Here is a 17,432-nt window from a genome sequence, read left to right as displayed (position 1 = left end):
TCGCGGCACTGGCGCTAGTCCCGCTACTCCATCCACACTCTTCAGTCTCCCACCCACCCTCTCCACACACGCCACGCCATTGCTGCTGCTCCTCGTCGTACGCCCAAATGGAGCAGCAGCCTGCATTCCGCTCTCACCTCCATTTAGCGCATTTGCTCCACCACTGACGCAGAGGAAGCTCCAGCGCCTCGCCGCCGAGCGCGCGGTCCCTCATTCATCCTCCCTGCCGGATCCTCCACCCGCCGGCCGCCGCTCCTCTGTCGGCGCAGAGGGGGTGGAGATCCGTCAAGGCCCATCTTGTGTTGTTGGTTAGTAATCCTTGGATGAGGCTACTAGCGCGGCGCCATTTCCTTTCCTGGATAACAAAATTCCAGCTTGCGCTGTACACATTTGCAGCGGTGCCCGTTTCTTGATGTCTCGGTCCTTGACACCTTTCTTCCTGATTGCTCTCTTCTCGTGCCGGCATCCTCGCTTGCATCCGTAATCCCTTCTCTCGGTTCCAAGGGGCTTAAACCCTACCCTACCTGCTTCATCTCAAGCTCAGTGTTCCGAAAATTTTATCTCATTTGCATGAACATTGGTGCAATTGCCTGGTTGCAAAGAAGGGTCTTGCAATGAGGCTCATTTTCCTGTGCCTCTCGATCTGGGCCGTGTGTCCAGTTGCCGTGGCTTGGGCTGCTCGTTCAGACACGGAGGCACTGCTGGAATTCGGCAGAGGCATCCGGCAAGACCCGTCCCGCCGTGAGGCCACCACCTGGAACCCCACGAGCGCGCTGGACGCTGACGGCTGCCCAGTCGACTGGCACGGCGTGCAGTGCAGCGGCGGCCAGATTCTTTCTATTGCGCTTGACGGCATTGGGCTCGTTGGGAATGCTAGCTTGTCGGCACTTGCGAGGATGCCGATGCTCCGGAACTTGTCCCTGTCAAACAACAAGCTGGAAGGGTTCTTGCCGCGTGAGCTGGGGGCGATGGCGTCGCTGCAGCTGCTGGATCTGTCGAGCAACAGGTTCTCAGGTCCAATCCCCTCTGAACTGACTAAGCTGGCTGGTTTGGGGTATCTCAACCTCTCTTCCAATGGTTTTCATGGTGCGCTGCCAATGGGTTTCCGGAACTTGAGGAAATTGAAGTATTTGGACCTTCGTGGCAATGGCTTCACCGGCAAATTGGACGACATCTTTGTGCAGCTGCAGAGCCCAGTCCATGTTGATTTGAGCTGCAACCAGTTCTCAGGATCCTTGACATCGATATCTGACAATTCATCTATGGCTAGCACACTTCAGTACTTGAATATTAGCCACAATGTGCTGTCAGGGACATTATTTGACAGTGATCCGATGCCTTTGTTGGACAGCCTCGAGGTGTTTGATGCAAGTTTCAATATGCTGAGTGGCAATATCCCGCAGTTTAACTTTGTCATCTCCCTCAAGGTGCTGCGTCTGCAGAACAATAATTTTTCTGGCTCCATCCCTGAAGCACTCTTTCGGGAGACCTCTATGGTGCTGACTGAACTTGATCTTAGCTGTAACCAACTTACAGGTCAGATAATTTTCCCACTCTCAGTCTCATGCTTATCTTAAATATTGCATTCATCTCATTATTAGGCATGCATCTTTCTCCACAACATATTCCTAATGCTTGAACCAACATATTTTAAGGAGACACATGGAAAAAGCGTGCATTATTAAAACAATGGGGTTCATTTCGTTGCGCAGCCATCATTTTTTTCCATATTCAATGTGCGTGGCCTTTTTTGCGAGTTGACCATGCATACGATTTTAAAGCTTACAAATGGTGTGGATCAGCTGAAACACCTAATACAAAAAATTCTAAGTCTAATCTACTGGCTATTGTTATATTAAATATTAACCACCCTTGTATTCCAAAAATACATTTCTTATCACTGTTTGCTCAATTTTGTGGCTGTAAATGTGCACAGCTAAAGCGATATTATGCTAGTTGTCTCAATTTTTTAATATTACTCTTTGGATCAACAACAGCGAGCAAGGGGAATAATATTTGCTGATCAAGTTTGGTCGTTTCCAAGATGTGTTGCACTAAATCAATAAGGAAAATGGTGATATGAAATTTAAGTTCTTAACAATGTTTTATCTTTGGTAGCTTGTTCATTACATTCTTTGGGAACTATCTTTTGAAGTTTCAAGAAGAGATTCAATGTTCGTAAGATTCGTAAACCTTTTCATTTTAAACGAGAATTGAAGCAAATCCCTGAAATATTCTCGTATATACACTTCGCCTCCGCCATGCATACCATGTTTTAAACCATTCTATTTCTATATAATGTATAGCATTTTAGCAATCATGATACTGATTGCCTGTGGTTTCTCTATCCCTTTTTCTCTTACACAGGTCCAATTAAACGTGTAACATCGATGAATTTGAAGTACCTGAACTTGTCATGCAATAGCCTTGAGGGAACTTTACCGATCACATTTGGAAGCTGTTCAGTCGTTGATCTGAGTGGAAACATGCTGTCTGGGAACTTATCGGTCGCCCGAACATGGGGAAATTATCTCCAGACGATTGATCTGAGCTCAAATAGATTAATAGGAAACTGGCCAAATGAGACAACCCAGTTTTTGAGGCTGACGTCATTGAGGATTTCAAACAACTTGCTAGCAGGAGAACTGCCATTTGTCCTTGGAACCTATCCAGAGTTGATTTCCATTGACTTCAGTCTCAATCAGCTACATGGACCTTTGCCTGGAAATCTGTTTACAGCGGTTAAGCTGACCTTTCTAAATCTTTCAGGCAACGGCTTTGGAGGGAATCTTCCCCTCCCGAATCCTGATGGCAAGAACTCGACTTCTAGAGATCTGTCTGTTCTCCCTGTGCAAACTTCAAACCTCTCGTTTGTTGATCTTTCAAACAATTCTTTGAACGGCTCACTGCCAATGGGCATTGGTGATTTAAGTGCATTGACATTGCTGAACCTTCATCAAAACAACTTTACTGGCCAAATCCCAAGAGCAATCACCAAGCTTAAGAATTTGCTATACATTGACTTATCAAGCAACCATTTCGATGGTAGCATACCTGATGGCCTCCCTGATGAACTTGTCCAGTTTAATGTCTCCTACAATAACCTGTCTGGCTCTGTTCCGAGCAATTTGCTTAAATTCCCAGATTCATCTTTCCATCCAGGGAATGAGTTACTTGTTCTTCCTCTCTCTGAATCACCAAATGGCTCTGGCAAATCAGATGAGGGAAGACATGGCATGAAGCGGGGAATTCTATATGCATTGATTGTATGTGTTGTCGTATTTGTTACTGGGATTATTGTGCTTTTGCTTGTTCATTGGAAAATCAATAGCTGGAAGAGTAGCGAAAAGGGTACTGGCCAAGGTAAACAGCCTGTAACTCAAGGTCAGAGTGCTCAGAGAAGTGCAGAAACTTCAACAACTGAAATGCATGATGTATCATTAGCATCGTCGCCTACTGCAGAGTCTGGAGCTGTTTCATTGCCTGGTAAGGAAAGACAGCATGAATCCCAAGATGTGCCAATTGATGTTGCTTATTTCAATGAGCCAATTGCTAGTAGCTCGGCCCATAAAGACAGCACCACATCATCGATGCCTTCTTTGTCATCATCGCCTCCTGATCCGCGAACCCAACATCATCACTCTATCCTTAGAGTGCACTCTCCTGATAAATTGGTTGGGGATTTACATCTCTTTGACAATTCAGTTGTTTTCACAGCAGAGGAGCTCTCTCGTGCCCCTGCTGAGATAATTGGCAGGAGCTGCCATGGGACATCCTACAAGGCTATACTTGATAATGGGTACATGCTGACAGTGAAGTGGCTGAAGGAAGGCTTTGCTAAGAGTAAGAAAGAATTTTCCCGTGAAATAAAAAAGCTTGGTAGTGTCAAACATCCCAATCTTGTTCCCCTGCGAGGCTATTACTGGGGCCCTAAAGAGCACGAGAGGATCATCATATCGGATTATGTAGATGCCACATCTCTATCTACCTACTTGTCTGGTAAGATGGTTTCTTCACTCCTTGCTCTCATCAAATTCTTTCAGTGGCCTATCTGAACATTTACTGATGAATATTTTGATTTCTCCAGAATTTGAAGAGCGGAATCTCCCACCTTTGTCAGTAGGCCAGCGGCTGAACATTGCAACCGACATTGCCCGTTGTCTAGATTACCTGCACAATGAGCGTGTTATCCCACACGGCAACATTAAGTCGTCAAATGTCCTGATTCAGAACTCCACTCTATCTGCTATGGTAACTGACTACAGCCTTCACAGGCTGATGACTCCAACTGGCATGGCCGAGCAGGTCCTAAACGCCGGTGCCCTAGGATATTCCCCACCTGAGTTTTCAAGCACCAGCAAGCCATGCCCATCTCTGAAGAGTGATGTGTACGCTATTGGTGTCATTCTGCTCGAGCTGCTGACAGGGAGGATTGCTGGTGAGATCGTCTGTGTGAACGACGGCGTGGTTGATCTGACGGACTGGGTGAGGATGCTAGCACTGGAGGAGCGTGTCTCGGAGTGCTACGACCGGCACATTGCGGAAGCTGGGAGCTCAGACGGCGCGCCGAAGGCGCTTGATGGCATGCTGCGCATCGCGATCCGGTGTATCCGGTCTGCGTCAGAGAGGCCGGAGATCCGGACGGTGTTCGACGACCTCTCGTCCCTGTCGTCGTGATCGGAGTTCTTGGTAGTGTACATCTCGTACTTACATCAGCTTGTGGAAACTCAGAGAGGGTATACTAACGATTGCTAGGATTTTGTGGTGGTGGTGTGTAGTCTCCTTGATCATTCGTTGGTTGGGTTGCTCTTCCTGGGAATAGTTCATTCGTTTTTAGTTAGTCCACAATTTTTAGCAGTAGATGATTGTGAGAATAAGTTTGTGCACTGTGATTTCAGACATCAGAAAGGAAAATAAACAAAGATGTAGTGATTTGTCGTTCGATTTTACTGCTGCAGCACTTGTAACAGATTAGCCAGCAACTTTTGTGACAGTATAATGTTGGTTCTGACAACCACGAGTCTTTGGCCGTGTAGTTGATTCCGGCAGACATGCGAAGCAATTCTTGCTTCACAAATAAGCAATGCATCAAGAGGAACTTTGTTGCAAGAACTTATGCTTTGTCAACAGCTAGAGGGACGTATATAAATGCGTTGTCAGTTCTTTTCTTGTGCTCCAACAAAGAGATTTGTATGCCGTGTAATGCGCAGTTCTGCATGTCAAAGCTGCACAATAATTAATAGGTCATTAAGATCATTAATATAATTTGTTTTAAGTGTAATGCAAAATGAAATCTATCACAACTAGATAATGATAAATATGTATTTTAAAGTATATATTAAAATATTTAATAGATGAAAGAGGCCGTGTGATAGATAATTATAATCATTAACTATAAATTTTATTTTTATATTAATTTTAATTAGCCGGTGGGAGAGCTCTGGCACGCGTTGATAGGCTAGAACACGCCGTTCTCACGGCAGAGCAGCCCTCAAAAACCTCTCAAACCCCTCTGCCATCGGCCATCCTTTCCTATTCCAAATCTCCAATCCCCGCACCCACCGCTCCCCTCCACCATCCCACTCCTCCGCTCGTTTCAGAACCTTCTCGATGCTTCTCTCCCGCAGGTTCTCCTGCGCCCTCGCCCGCGCCCCCTCCCTCGTCCGGGGCCGGCCCCTCCCGCCGCGCGCCGCCCCTGCCACTCCTCCGGCGTCCCGCCCACCGCCCCGCCGCCTCATGTCCTCCTCCTCCGCTGGGTGGCAGCACGCATCCCGCCCCCCTCCGCTGCCGCCGCTTCACCCCGCCGCCGAGAAGGTCCCGGATAACACCCTTGCGCTGTGCTTTTCTGCTCCTATCTCCATCGCCTAGCGCGTCCTGAGGTGTTCGTTTGCTGCGCCACTGCAGGATCAGCTGTTCCGGGGTCTGGAGGCGGCGCTGGGCACCACGTTCAGCTCCGAGCCGCTGGCGCCACCGCCGCAGCCGATGATCCTCGTCATCAGCGGGCCCAGCGGCGTCGGCAAGGACGCTGTCATTAAGGTGCTACCCTGCAACCGTTCCCTGCCTTTGTTGCAGTGTTGATTCATGTTTGGTTTCGTGCTTTGGCTTTACAATGCCGGGTTCATTTGCTCTCCAGAGGCTCCAAGAGGAGAGGGAAGGGATGCATTTCGTCGTGACCGCGACAAGCAGGGCGAAGCGGCCAGGTGAAGTTGACGGGAAAGACTATTACTTCATCACTAAGGAGGAGTTCCTAACGATGATTGAGAGGGATGAGTTGCTTGAGTATGCTCTTGTTTACGGGGAGTACAAAGGGATCCCCAAGCAACAGGTATGATGTCCTGTTTATTCTACACCAGAATTGTTGTTTTGCCTTCAAAATTTGTGTACATGGCCATGTTAGATAAGTTAAGACTTAGGGCAAGGAATACCTAATGATTAACTACTGCCATTGTACACCGACAACGGTTTGCTTATGCACTTATGCTGTTATGTTTATGCAATGAGTTACTGGATATCCTATCATTGCTGAAAATCATGTTGTACCTCTAGAACAAGAGGTAAGGGTATCAGTGGTGAAGCTAAATTTTTTGTCGAATTCGTTGGATTCAAGTAACGAAAATAAATAAATAAAACATAGAACCTTGAATGCACAGTACAAAAGTTCAATATATCCAAATTCAGGAAGATGGCAATTGCCGGTTGGACTTGAGAAACTATCCTACGGGTATTCCCCTTTTGTTTTACCAAAACACAGATGCAACAGAGTTGCACTGTTGACCTAATACCTAGAAATGGAACTCATAGCACTCATAACACACAAAAATTTAGTTGCAAATATCTGCTTCCTTTAACTTCCAGAAATGTATTATAATATTTGTGTGGAATGCTGTGGCTAATAAATCTTTTAGTCACTTTTCAACTTGTTAAATTATCTAATCGGTGTCTTACTAGGTTGGTCTGATGGTTAGTCACAGGAAATCTGTGAGCTGTGTAGGTTCAGCTCCTTGTCTTACCCCAGCTTTGCCCTCTGAAAGCAAAGAACAGGGCTCACTCCACTTTATTTGCTAAGCAGGGGTAGCTCATACTGTAGTTCACAAGATTGCAATAGTATATATGTTTGCAAATGATAGTTATCATATTTGCTACACCTATCAAGTAAATTTGAGCTATGGTTCACAGCTATGCTTTGAAATTTTTTGAAAAACATTACCAAACGATGATTTGGGCATGCCACCTTCCTTGTAACTGTAACAGCTGAGGGTTTGTGAATAACGATTGCCTTAGTCGAGAGATAAGTTCTATTTTTCATTTCTGTCAATTTTGTTTGTCTTTGTAAAGTGGTTGCTTGAACCTCCTCTGTGATGCTTGATAGGAGGTTCAAAGTCCATTATCTAACAGATTGTTGCTTTAGTTTATTTCTGCAAATTCTGTCTTTCACGTTTCACTGTCTCCAGCATGCCATCAATCTACAGTATGTGTTTTTTTTTTCAATGCCAGTTATGGTTGATTGAAAGAATCTGTAAGCATCTGTTGACATTCATTCACTGTAGTCTGTACCTAAGAAAATCATTTCTGAGCAGAATGTACTGAATGGATGATCTATCCACATAGTACAACCTAAGCAATTGTGTCTTGGTATTTTTGAGGAAAATACTATACAGGTCTGAAGGAATGGTCTATCTACACAAACTTGAAACTCCTAATACATATTACTTTTTGGCATCCAGATTCGCGACTACATGGCTAAAGGCTGTGACATTGTCTTGAGAGTGGACATTCAAGGAGCAGCAACTTTGAGAGAAATACTCGGTGAATCTGCCATCTTCATATTTTTAGTTGCAGAGAGTGAAGAGGCACTTGTTAAAAGGCTAATCCACCGTAAAACAGAAACATCAGATATGCTTCTTGTCAGAATTGCAACAGCCAGGGAGGAGGTGAGACGCATGCAGAATTTTGACTACGTGGTTGTAAATGCTGAAGGGAAGCTTGAGGAGGCTGTTAAACAAGTGGAGTCTATCATTGATGCTGAGAAGGCTAAAATTCACAAGCGGCCTGTTAATATCTAAGCTAAAGCTCATGTGACCTATGCCTAATATATTCCTCTGTTTGAAGGGATATTATCTGTACGACTTAATCTGTCCAAGTTTGCTGAAGTGTGAAGGAAATTCGTTACAACAATTTGACTAAGTTCAGGTTTCAGTAGTCAGAAAGTTCAATGGATTGCTGAGTCACAGGAATATAACATGTTACCTTAAGCAGTCTCCCTTGAGATACTTTCCGGGATGTATATTCTGTTTTACTTTTTCGTTATTTGTCTCTCTATTGTTTGTTTACTTTGGTTCCTAGTTCTAACGGAGGGCATCTAAAGGGCTGTAACAAACTAGCTTCGGATGAAATCTTAAATGATGTTTTCTCTTTCTTTTTTCATACTGACTAGTGTTTGCTGGGCTGCTTGGGCATGCACTATTGGGTGCCCACTATAGCAAAATTGCCAATTTGGCTTCAAAATAAAATTTACTTTGTTCTTGTGGGCTGTGGCCTTTTCCTGATATAACAGGCCCAGCAAGCTTGTGGAAGGAGGGCCGTATGCTACGGCGACGGTGGGCCAATCTGACCCAACCACCCAGGCCCGGGCCGGTTGCGGCGGCCTTACGCGCAGCGCAGCGTGCCCACTTTTTCGCCGCCTGCCGCGTGCGGGGACTTTTGCGCTGCCACTCGCTGTCGCTGCCTGCCCGTCCCAGACCAACGCAGCCAAACCTTTCCTTTCACTTCCCTTCCATCCCCAGCGAGCGAATTCACCGAGTCAACAACGTCCGGCACCGGCAGCACCTACCCCGCCTTCTCCTCCTCCCAAGTCCCAAAACCCAGCAGGCCTCGCGCTCGCGGCGAACCCTAATGGTGGCGCAGGGGATCGCGGAGGCCCTGCAGGCCTACACGGGCCTCACGCCGGGGGCCGCCGCCACCATCCTCGCCCTCATGCTCGCGACCTACCTCCTCGTCTCCTCCCTCTTCGTCGCCCCCGCCGCCCCCTCCCCCGCGTCGCCTCCCAAGCAGCCCGAGCAGCAGCGGGAGGAGGAGAGGAAGGAGAAGGAGCAGGAGGAGGAGGAGGAGGCGCCGATGCCCTTCGTGTTTCCGGACCCCGTGGAGGTCGGCGAGGTCACGCTCGAGCAGCTCAGGGCGTACGACGGCAAGGACCCCGCCAAGCAGATCCTCATCGCCATCCGCGGCCAGGTCTACGACGTCTCGCGCGGGAGGTGAGGATCGCACTCGATTCCGCTTCCCTCTGATTTCGTCAAGATGCGGACTGATATGCTGCCCATTCAACTGATTTTGCTACTTTGTAAACCACATCGAGCTGAAACCGTTAAGAGAAATACTGCATAGTTCCACGACCAAATCATTGAGTGGCAAGAGCTGATCTTATGTTGGAGTGGCAATAACTAGTTTCCAGCCATTGCGTGCAGTAAGTAGGTTCAAATTTGCCAAACTGGTGGTGTGGAACTGTGGATTGTTCATTTCATTCAGAAACCTGTTGGGGCACTAAGGCCTGGGAGTTATGGTTTAAAAGTAATTGTGTGCCTGGGCACATGTTCAAATAGTTTGGCAGGCAGCAATCCAGGCACGGGTACTATAGTCAGTGGCCAGCATTGCTGCTCATTTTTCATTATGGAATGACACGTTCATATGCACCAGCATCTAGATGTTTCATGTTTTGTTATGGACTGGCCTATAAGTCTATAACATATGCTGGATTCCTTTATCATCATGCTCGCAGTGTATAAATATTTATAGCATTCATCTAATGTAAAGTTCAGTTTATTATGTATACGATGAGAGTGATGACAGATCCTTGTCTGACATCATGTAAAGAAACCAAAACAGTCAAAATGAAACCTAAGTGTTAAGCTTAATCTAGTAGAGCTAACGGGCTGTAGGCTTGCGGCCTAGTGGTTGTAGTGCCTTAGTAGCACCCCAGTGGCCTGAGTTTGACTCCCCATGAGAGTCCTTGGCCGCACAGGGAGCCTTCAGGGTCTTTTCTCGGTGCTGCAGCGAGAGAATTCTTCTACTGCTAGTACCTTGTGTGGAGGTCTTCCCCTAGGCTGAGTTTTACATTATCTAGTTGGACTACTTTTTTTGGACCTGTGAAGCTAAACTCCTTATTTAAATAAATGTATTGAATACTTCCAATTGAAACTGATTATTCGAAACACTATCATACTTAATATGTACTGAATTTCCCAACGCTCTATCCTTTTCTAGGATCTCTTTGTGTTCCTAATCAAGCTGTTTCCTTTTTTTTCTTTATATTCTGGTTGCAGTGCCAATATTGTTATTGCTGTTTGCTTTATGCACCTTTGTTCTTTAGCTAGTCATTTATTTGCTAAGTGATCATAATAAATCATGTCCATCTCTCCTTGGTTTGTATATAAACACTGCCATATTTCAATATTTGATATGTACCGTATTTGCTAACTCTGTATTCATTTCAATAATCTCTTGCTGCACCTAATTAGCTTTACTGTTTCTTTTTCCTTTATCTTGTGGTTTCTAGCAAGTTGCAAACTTTCAGGGCTACTATTAATTTTTCTGATTGCTTTCTGCACCTTGTTTCTTTAGCTAGGCATTTGAATGTTATATAAGTGATCATAGTTTATCTACCATGTCTCCATCCCTCCTTTGTTAGCTCCACACTTGTCTGGGAAATAGTATATAGTTTGTGAAATTATACTCTTCTGTAGTTTGGTCAGTATTGTTTATCCTGCAGTCTGCAATCAGTGGTGTCTATTGCTATTGTCGGCTAGTCTTAATACTTTGCTTTGTTTAACTGTTGTTCATCCTCCTAGTCTGCTGTTTCAACAGGCAACAAGCATATTCTTATTTGTTGAGACTGTCTAGATTCTTGAACTCACACTGTAGTTTTCTATTTGGATGTTCCTTTGCTCCACATACTGCCAAAGAATTAGGTATATAGGTCTGGCCTTCAAATAATCTTCCACAATGTGTGCCTGTCTGGATTCTAATTTTTAGATGTGAACTCGGTACTTGTGCAATGTATTGTATGTTTGTGACTAGTGGCTGACTACTGCGAATGCTTATGCAATGTAGAACATGCATCCTAGTCCCACATGACATTTGAAACAAGATCTGTTTATCCATAACATTATTCATAAACAGAACGTTCGCCTTGTATGAGATTCTGTTATGCGGGTATGCCCTTGAGCAGTAGGCCTCTGTTGCAAATAAGATATTGCCCGTGTAAATGTGGACATATAATTTGGTTTATTGCCTGCTCATGATTGTGTTCCCGGATATTTTCCTCTCAGGCTCTTTTATGGCCCTCAGGGACCATACTCCTTGTTTGCCGGGAGGGATGCAACCCGGGCCCTGGCATTGATGTCATTTGACCCTAATGACCTCACCGGGGATTTGGACGGCCTAAGCCCCGATGAGCTGGAGGTGTTGCAAGACTGGGAGGAAAAATTCAAGGAGAGGTACCCGAGGGTGGGTCACCTTGCCCGTCAAGACGCAGCAGGCAGTGACGCCTAACTCCATCGTCGGTTTGCTTCATCCCCTGATTTTCTTCTCACTGGATCCCAGGCGGTAGATCTGATGCGCTCACTAGCAGGTGGCGCTGCTCGCGTCATCGTGTGTTGTATGTACGTGTGACTAATGTACCTGCCCTGCCCGCTTTTATTTTGGTGCCTAGTGGATTAGGGGAGGTTTCGAGTGGCAGAATAACTGTGGAGGCTTTGAGGGAACATCCCATGTGTATATCGGTGCGTGATTTCTGTCATGATTTCTGGCTTTGTTGCTCGTGTAACAACGATCCTGCTGTCAGCTAAAGCACCATAATTCGCCAACCCACAGCATAGCCCGATTACTTTTTCTGCCCTGTCGGAGAACAGCATCTGCATCATGTCCGTTCTTTTATCAGATTCTTCGCTTTCCAGAAATGATGCGTCTACGTTTGATTGCTTGAGCTGGCCCTTTTATTCTGTGGCAGCAGCGAGTTCGTTCGTTCGTTTCTTTTGATCGTCTTGCAATCTTGAGCCTTGCAAACGCATACGCATGGGGGATGACCGACACGACGCGGGGCCGGGGCGCCGGACGTGTCTCGCCGGCCGGCCCCCGCCGTGGCTTACAATGATTGTCTCCTCTCCTCCTCTCGGCTATCCGGGGGCGGGGCGGAGCAAGAGGCAGGCCCCGGGGCAGGGGAGCGCACGTCCGCTCACATGGCGTGTCCCGGGGAGCAGAGCACGGCCCCCCCCCTCGCTGCCTTCCCTCGGCACGTACGTGCCACGGCCCTTGAGAGGTTGAGGCCGAGGGGCACCACGCAGCAGCGCTATCCATATCCGTGGCCGAGTCGCGTCATGTGGCGGCCCGATCTGGAGCAGGAGCAGGAGCACCCCCTCGCCATCGCAATCCACGCTGCGTGGGCGGGCGCCACCACCGCCTCGCTCAACCACCCGTCGTCCACTGTCCTCTCCTCCCCCTGTTTCTGCCCCGCGAAACAGAGAGGACTTGGTCTGGGAGGACCAGCCTAAGCCTACCCGTGCCCGACCCGGAAATTTACGCCGGCGAGCCCGTGCCTTTTGTTGGTGGCCGACCTACCGGGCCGTGATCTCTCCTCCGGTGAATCGTCTCGAAAACCTAACCTTCCTGCTCCAGCAGCTTGGGTAGGATCTCGTCTGGTAGATCGAACGGAGCGCGTCGAGTATTCAGGATCGGGGGCCAGGGCCCAGGGTTTTCAGCTCTCACTGTTGCTACAAAATATCGTGGCAGGCGCCGGAAGGCTCACATCAATGCCTCTGCCCTACATGGCGTCCCGTCCGGGGTATCAGGATCGGGCGGCGGTATGGTTCCGACTCCGACGTCGTAGATGAGTAGTACGTTGGGTCATCGGAAACGGACGCTGCGTTTCCCTTCCTCCGGATTTCTCCTAGACTAGAAAAATCCTGTCGTTTTACACGAGTCCTTGGTCCATGCCTCCCTGTTATCGCCGCGGTGCACCGTACGACGATTCACAGAGAAGAGGAAAGAGCTGTAGTTTCACCTGTCAAATTGGGTCCCTATCTAGCTCTCCCTCCGTCGGTGCTACAGAATGCTGCTGTTCTTATCCTTTTATTGATGAAGGTGTCTTTCAATGGCTGTCAATTGCTAAAAGAAAAATAAGAGCAAAGTTTATCCGGTACTAGTAGTATTCTATAGCTCATCATTTAGGGGAGATCCTCATTGTCATTTCTCGCCAATATTAGCAGATGAGCTTCCATGCTCGCTATCATGCACGGACGGGCTGATTGCACGAGCGGTGGTTTTCGACATAATGCATCAAAAGCGCGCTCCGGAGAGCCCACGAAACGCCACCCCCCATACCCCGAATCCTATCAGGGGGAGGGAGCAAGCCCGCTCCCACAGTGCGGCGGGCGGCGGCTGCCCACTGCCAGCGGCGGACGAAAGCAACGCCGGCCGGCCGGCCGGCTCCCGAACCCCGAATTGAAAACACATTCCACGTTCTCGAGAAATCGGGAAAAATACATTCTTAAAACACAAGAACAATGCTGCAGCTCCAGCTCCATCAATGAGACCCATCGTGCGACTACGCTACAGGAGAGGAGAGGCCCTGATTGGCTTGGATTCCCCGTCGACAGGCGCCTTTTCGCTGGGTCTCTAGGTGCGAGGAGCCCATCTCGGCGCCTTCCCTGCCGCCGCTGGCTTCGGGAGACCGGCACCGCGCCTCGTTGGCAGACATGGCATCATCAGAGTTCAGAGATGAGACCCATGCATGGAATTTCTATTAGAAAAGAAAAAGAAATCATTGGATAGAAAAAGCCAGGCACTGTTGGATTGGCTGGTGTTAGCACGAGTACGGACAGTTCATGCTTGGCTAATCATGGAGGCCCCTGTAGACACATCATGATACAGAGCAACTAGTGTTGGAGTATAATGCTAGACTGCATGATGGTTCTGGTTCAGTTCTCCTACCAATCATACGAGAGAGAGTCAGTAGTAGCGGGGCGGGGCGTGCATATGGTGTACAACTCACGCGCCGAGCTACCGCATTATTCGGCGGTTGGGGTTGGTTCCTCGATCAAGCGTGCGCTGCGAAGCTGGCCGGCCACGGGAGCACGGGCACAGCCCCCGGCTCGTGCGCGGTTGCAAAGTGAAATGTCCTGGCGACCTCGATTTCCTTGCTCCGCCGGTCTGCCCGCGGAGGAGGAGAGCCGGCCGGGCGATCCCTCCGCGCCCCGTACTGGCAGCGTGGCACTCTGCTCGCCCCTTCTCTCCGGTGAGGCCATCCTTTCTTCTGAAAAATGAACACTGCACAGCGACGCTAGTACTGAAATTTGCTTTTGAGAGGGCAATGCCAGTTATGTATCGGGAAAGGGCCGGCCGTTCTTAGGACGCTTTAATTTGCCGCGGGGGGCAATGAAAGGGGCCTTTTCTTCCCCGTTCGGGGAATAGAAAATGCAGGGGCGCCCATCATCCTGTTCAGTGCAGCACCAACAGCTCGATTGGTTTTTGGTTAGGGTGGTCATGATTAGCGCGAGCTTCGCTTTATCCCGGGGAAAGGCTGTACATTCGATCTCATAGATCTTGCTGCCGCCCTCTCTCTTTTTGCAACGAAAAGGTAAGCGTCTGGGTTCGTTCGCGCAACTGAATGGTTTCCTACTTTCTTTTTAGTTCATCCGGTTTCGGGTCGAAGGGGCTCGTCTTGCTGAATGTTGCGTCTTGCATACATATAACTTTGTCCAATTGTCGTTCAAAATCTGCAAATTTTGAATCTTTTCACATTTCAAATAAATGTCTTACATTGATGAACAGAACAGAAGAGTGTGAATAGGCAATGTGAAGGAATGACGAGGTACTAATTACTGGGTAGTACTGACTACCACCGAGAGTACCGTTGCTCAGATTCTGCGGGAAGAGGGAGGATTAATTGATTAAACTAATCTCCTAGGACCAGGAGGGTCAGAGAGATACTAGAGGGGAACGGTAGAAAAAAAAACGAAAAGAATTCACTCACTCATCGTCTCTCTCTCTCTCTCCTCTCTAACGGTATGATTAGGGGCATCCCGCCCCGACCCCGACAGCCAGCCATGGACGGGCTTAACAAACGGTCGCTCTCCTCCCCCGCCTTTATAAGCGCCTCCGCCGCGCCTTCACTCGCCACCACCATCCTCCTCCTACCTCACCTACTCTCCCCTCCCCGCTTCCTCATCCTCCCTGCTCCGGCAGCAGCAGCGGCAGCGAGAATCCGAGGCGGGCAGGATGCAGTCCAGGCACCGGATCTTCGCAGAGGACCTGCTCCTCGCCGCGGAGGGGGAGGACCACTTCGACCGGGTCCCGGACTCGCTCGTGCTCATCATCTTCAACAAGCTCGCCGACGCGCGCTCGCTCGGCCGCTGCTCCGCGGTGTCGCGCCGCTTCAACGCGCTCGTCCCGCTCGTCGACGACGCCTGCCTCCGCATCGACCGCGTCATCCCCGCCGATGGGGCCGACGGCGGCGCCGGCGCCGACGCGCTCGGCCTGGCCGGGGCGCCGCGCCCGCGCGCCGTGCTCTCGCACCTCCTCAAGGCCATGCTGCAGGCCGTGCTCAAGCCCTTCGCGCACTGCGACGCCAAGTCCGGCGCCGGGGCGCACGGCGGCAAGCACGCGCAGCTGCAGCACCACTCGCCCGCCCAGGTGCTCAAGAACTTCAGCAGCATCCGGAACCTACGCATGGAGCTCCCCGTCTCCGACGTCGGCACCGACGACGGTGTCATCCTCAAGTGGAAGGCCGTGTTCGGCAGCACGCTCCAGAGCTGCGTCATCCTCGGCGGCACCAAGGTGGAAAGGGCCGCCGGCGGCACCCACGCCTCTGTGCCTGCCGCCGCCGCTGCCGACTCCGATGCCACGGGCGACGACAGCGGCAGCATCCCGGAGTCCTTCTACACCAACGGCGGCCTCAAGCTGCGCGTGGTCTGGACCATCAGCTCCCTCATCGCCGCGGCCACCAGGCACTACCTCCTCCGCGAGATCGTCAAGGAGCACCCCACCCTGGAGCAGGTCGCGCTCACGGACGCGCACGGCCAGGGCACCCTCAGCATGGGGCGCGACCAGCTCAAGGAGTTCAGGGACAAGCCGCTCGCGGTGGCGGCCGCCGCCAACCGCACGCAGGTGCCCGCCTGCAACATGAAGCTCCGCTACGCGCCGCTGCTGGAGCTCTCCGACGGCACGAGGATCCACGGCGCCACGCTCGTGGTGATCAAGCCCGTCGGCGAGGCCGGCGGCATCGGCGGCGGCAGGAAGGAGCTCGACGACTTCATCGCCGACACCTTCGACGGGCCCTTCAGGGAGGCCGTGGGCGTCCTCAGCAAGCGCCGCACCTACCTGCTCGAGATGAACGGCTTCTAGTCTAGCTAGGCTCCACCTCCGGACCCTCCCTCCCGCGCGCCGCGCGTTTGCAAGACTGTAACGGCCAGAACACCGCCTCCATGGCAATGGGCAATGGCAACTAGGTTGCTCTGCTCGCTTCAGCTCGGCCCTGCTCAGAGATTGGCGGCATACTGAGGTGTTCCTCCTTGTAACAATCAACGCTGATGCCGCCTCGATCTCTCGTTACTGCCTTGGCATCCTTGTGACACAATAATCGAATGGAGCGGGCAGCACCTGCAGCCAGCTCCATTACATTTTGGTGCTATGATGAATGGATGGATCAATGGATGGAATGAATCAATCACATTTCCAATCAAGTGTTGTCCAAAGTGCTGTAAAAGTTCTGAGATGAAATCATGGTTTCAATCAATGAATGGGATGAAGCAATCCCAATTTCAATCAGGCGTTGTCGAGAGTACTCTGAAATTCTTGAATGGAAATTACTGTAAATGTTTATATGCTTTGGGGTGAAAGAAAAACGAATTTGTCTTTTGCGAATTGAAATGAGAATGCATTCACACAGACTGGGCAATGAGTCATCTGTGCTCCAGGATATGCATCACTCTCTGTATGGCCTGTGCTCTGAATCCCCAGAAATTCCTAAAGCAAACACCCTCATCCAAATAGTGGATAAACTGGCTGGTCCATTCTTGTCCTGGGATGCTTTTTGTGGCTTGCTTCACCTGTGAATGGTGAGCTATGCACTGAGTAACCATGAAGTTTTGCTCCCTTTGCTACATTTTGGGGACTATGAGCTGGCCATTTTTGCTCCCTTTGCCACATTTGCATTGTTGGGTTGAGTTTATCTGAATGAAAGCCACCGAATTTCAACAATGTGTGATGGTGTTCCTATCCAGATGTCAAGAATGGTAGCCACATGGTTGATATTCATCACCAGGTACAGTCTTTGTGGGATACTTCTTCCCTGCACGCTCCTCCTGGGAACATCACCGGGCACAACACCAACTTGCAATTACTTAGCATCAGGAATTAGGATAGGGTTTCTTAATCCACACTTG

At 49.5% G+C, this 17,432-nt stretch overlaps 4 protein-coding genes across 4 annotated transcripts; all 4 read left to right on the top strand.

Annotated features, from left to right (window-relative positions):
- LOC112873824 (probable inactive receptor kinase At5g10020) lies at positions 1 to 5,011 on the top strand. Its single transcript, XM_025936897.1, has 3 exons — positions 1 to 1,536; positions 2,368 to 3,999; positions 4,088 to 5,011. The coding sequence occupies exons 1-3, from the start codon at positions 615 to 617 to the stop codon at positions 4,675 to 4,677; spliced, it is 3,144 nt and encodes a 1,047-aa protein (XP_025792682.1). The 5' UTR covers positions 1 to 614; the 3' UTR covers positions 4,678 to 5,011.
- Positions 5,012 to 5,518: 507 nt separating this feature from the next.
- LOC112873746 (guanylate kinase 2, chloroplastic/mitochondrial) lies at positions 5,519 to 8,412 on the top strand. Its single transcript, XM_025936793.1, has 4 exons — positions 5,519 to 5,814; positions 5,905 to 6,036; positions 6,134 to 6,325; positions 7,725 to 8,412. Exons 1-4 carry the CDS (start codon positions 5,611 to 5,613, stop codon positions 8,061 to 8,063), a joined length of 867 nt encoding a protein of 288 aa, XP_025792578.1. The 5' UTR covers positions 5,519 to 5,610; the 3' UTR covers positions 8,064 to 8,412.
- Positions 8,413 to 8,733: 321 nt separating this feature from the next.
- LOC112878085 (probable steroid-binding protein 3) lies at positions 8,734 to 11,883 on the top strand. Its single transcript, XM_025942487.1, has 2 exons — positions 8,734 to 9,251; positions 11,322 to 11,883. The coding sequence occupies exons 1-2, from the start codon at positions 8,893 to 8,895 to the stop codon at positions 11,542 to 11,544; spliced, it is 582 nt and encodes a 193-aa protein (XP_025798272.1). The 5' UTR covers positions 8,734 to 8,892; the 3' UTR covers positions 11,545 to 11,883.
- A 3,274-nt stretch (positions 11,884 to 15,157) lies between these two features.
- Positions 15,158 to 16,815, top strand: LOC112875470 (F-box protein At4g18380-like). The gene has a single exon (XM_025939336.1). It carries the CDS (start codon positions 15,268 to 15,270, stop codon positions 16,390 to 16,392), a length of 1,125 nt encoding a protein of 374 aa, XP_025795121.1. The 5' UTR covers positions 15,158 to 15,267; the 3' UTR covers positions 16,393 to 16,815.
- The last annotated feature ends 617 nt before the right edge of the window (positions 16,816 to 17,432 follow it).

Source organism: Panicum hallii, chromosome 9 (genome assembly GCF_002211085.1).
Source record: "Panicum hallii strain FIL2 chromosome 9, PHallii_v3.1, whole genome shotgun sequence".
NCBI classification, from domain to species: domain Eukaryota; kingdom Viridiplantae; phylum Streptophyta; class Magnoliopsida; order Poales; family Poaceae; genus Panicum; species Panicum hallii.
The sequence above is the reverse complement of the archived record's forward strand: the minus strand, read 5'-3'. Positions and strand labels throughout refer to the sequence as shown.

Bases quoted from the DNA above. Each gene is read 5' to 3' on its own strand.
- LOC112873824 (XM_025936897.1), top strand. From the start codon at position 615: ATGAGGCTCATTTTCCTGTGCCTCTCGATCTGGGCCGTGTGTCCAGTT. The intron at 1,537-2,367 runs GTCAGATAATTT...TCTCTTACACAG, and splicing joins TAGCTGTAACCAACTTACAG to GTCCAATTAAACGTGTAACA. The intron at 4,000-4,087 runs GTAAGATGGTTT...TGATTTCTCCAG, and splicing joins TCTATCTACCTACTTGTCTG to AATTTGAAGAGCGGAATCTC.
- LOC112873746 (XM_025936793.1), top strand. From the start codon at position 5,611: ATGCTTCTCTCCCGCAGGTTCTCCTGCGCCCTCGCCCGCGCCCCCTCC. The intron at 5,815-5,904 runs GTCCCGGATAAC...GCGCCACTGCAG, and splicing joins TTCACCCCGCCGCCGAGAAG to GATCAGCTGTTCCGGGGTCT. The intron at 6,326-7,724 runs GTATGATGTCCT...TTTGGCATCCAG, and splicing joins AAGGGATCCCCAAGCAACAG to ATTCGCGACTACATGGCTAA.
- LOC112878085 (XM_025942487.1), top strand. From the start codon at position 8,893: ATGGTGGCGCAGGGGATCGCGGAGGCCCTGCAGGCCTACACGGGCCTC. The intron at 9,252-11,321 runs GTGAGGATCGCA...TTTTCCTCTCAG, and splicing joins TACGACGTCTCGCGCGGGAG to GCTCTTTTATGGCCCTCAGG.
- LOC112875470 (XM_025939336.1), top strand. From the start codon at position 15,268: ATGCAGTCCAGGCACCGGATCTTCGCAGAGGACCTGCTCCTCGCCGCG.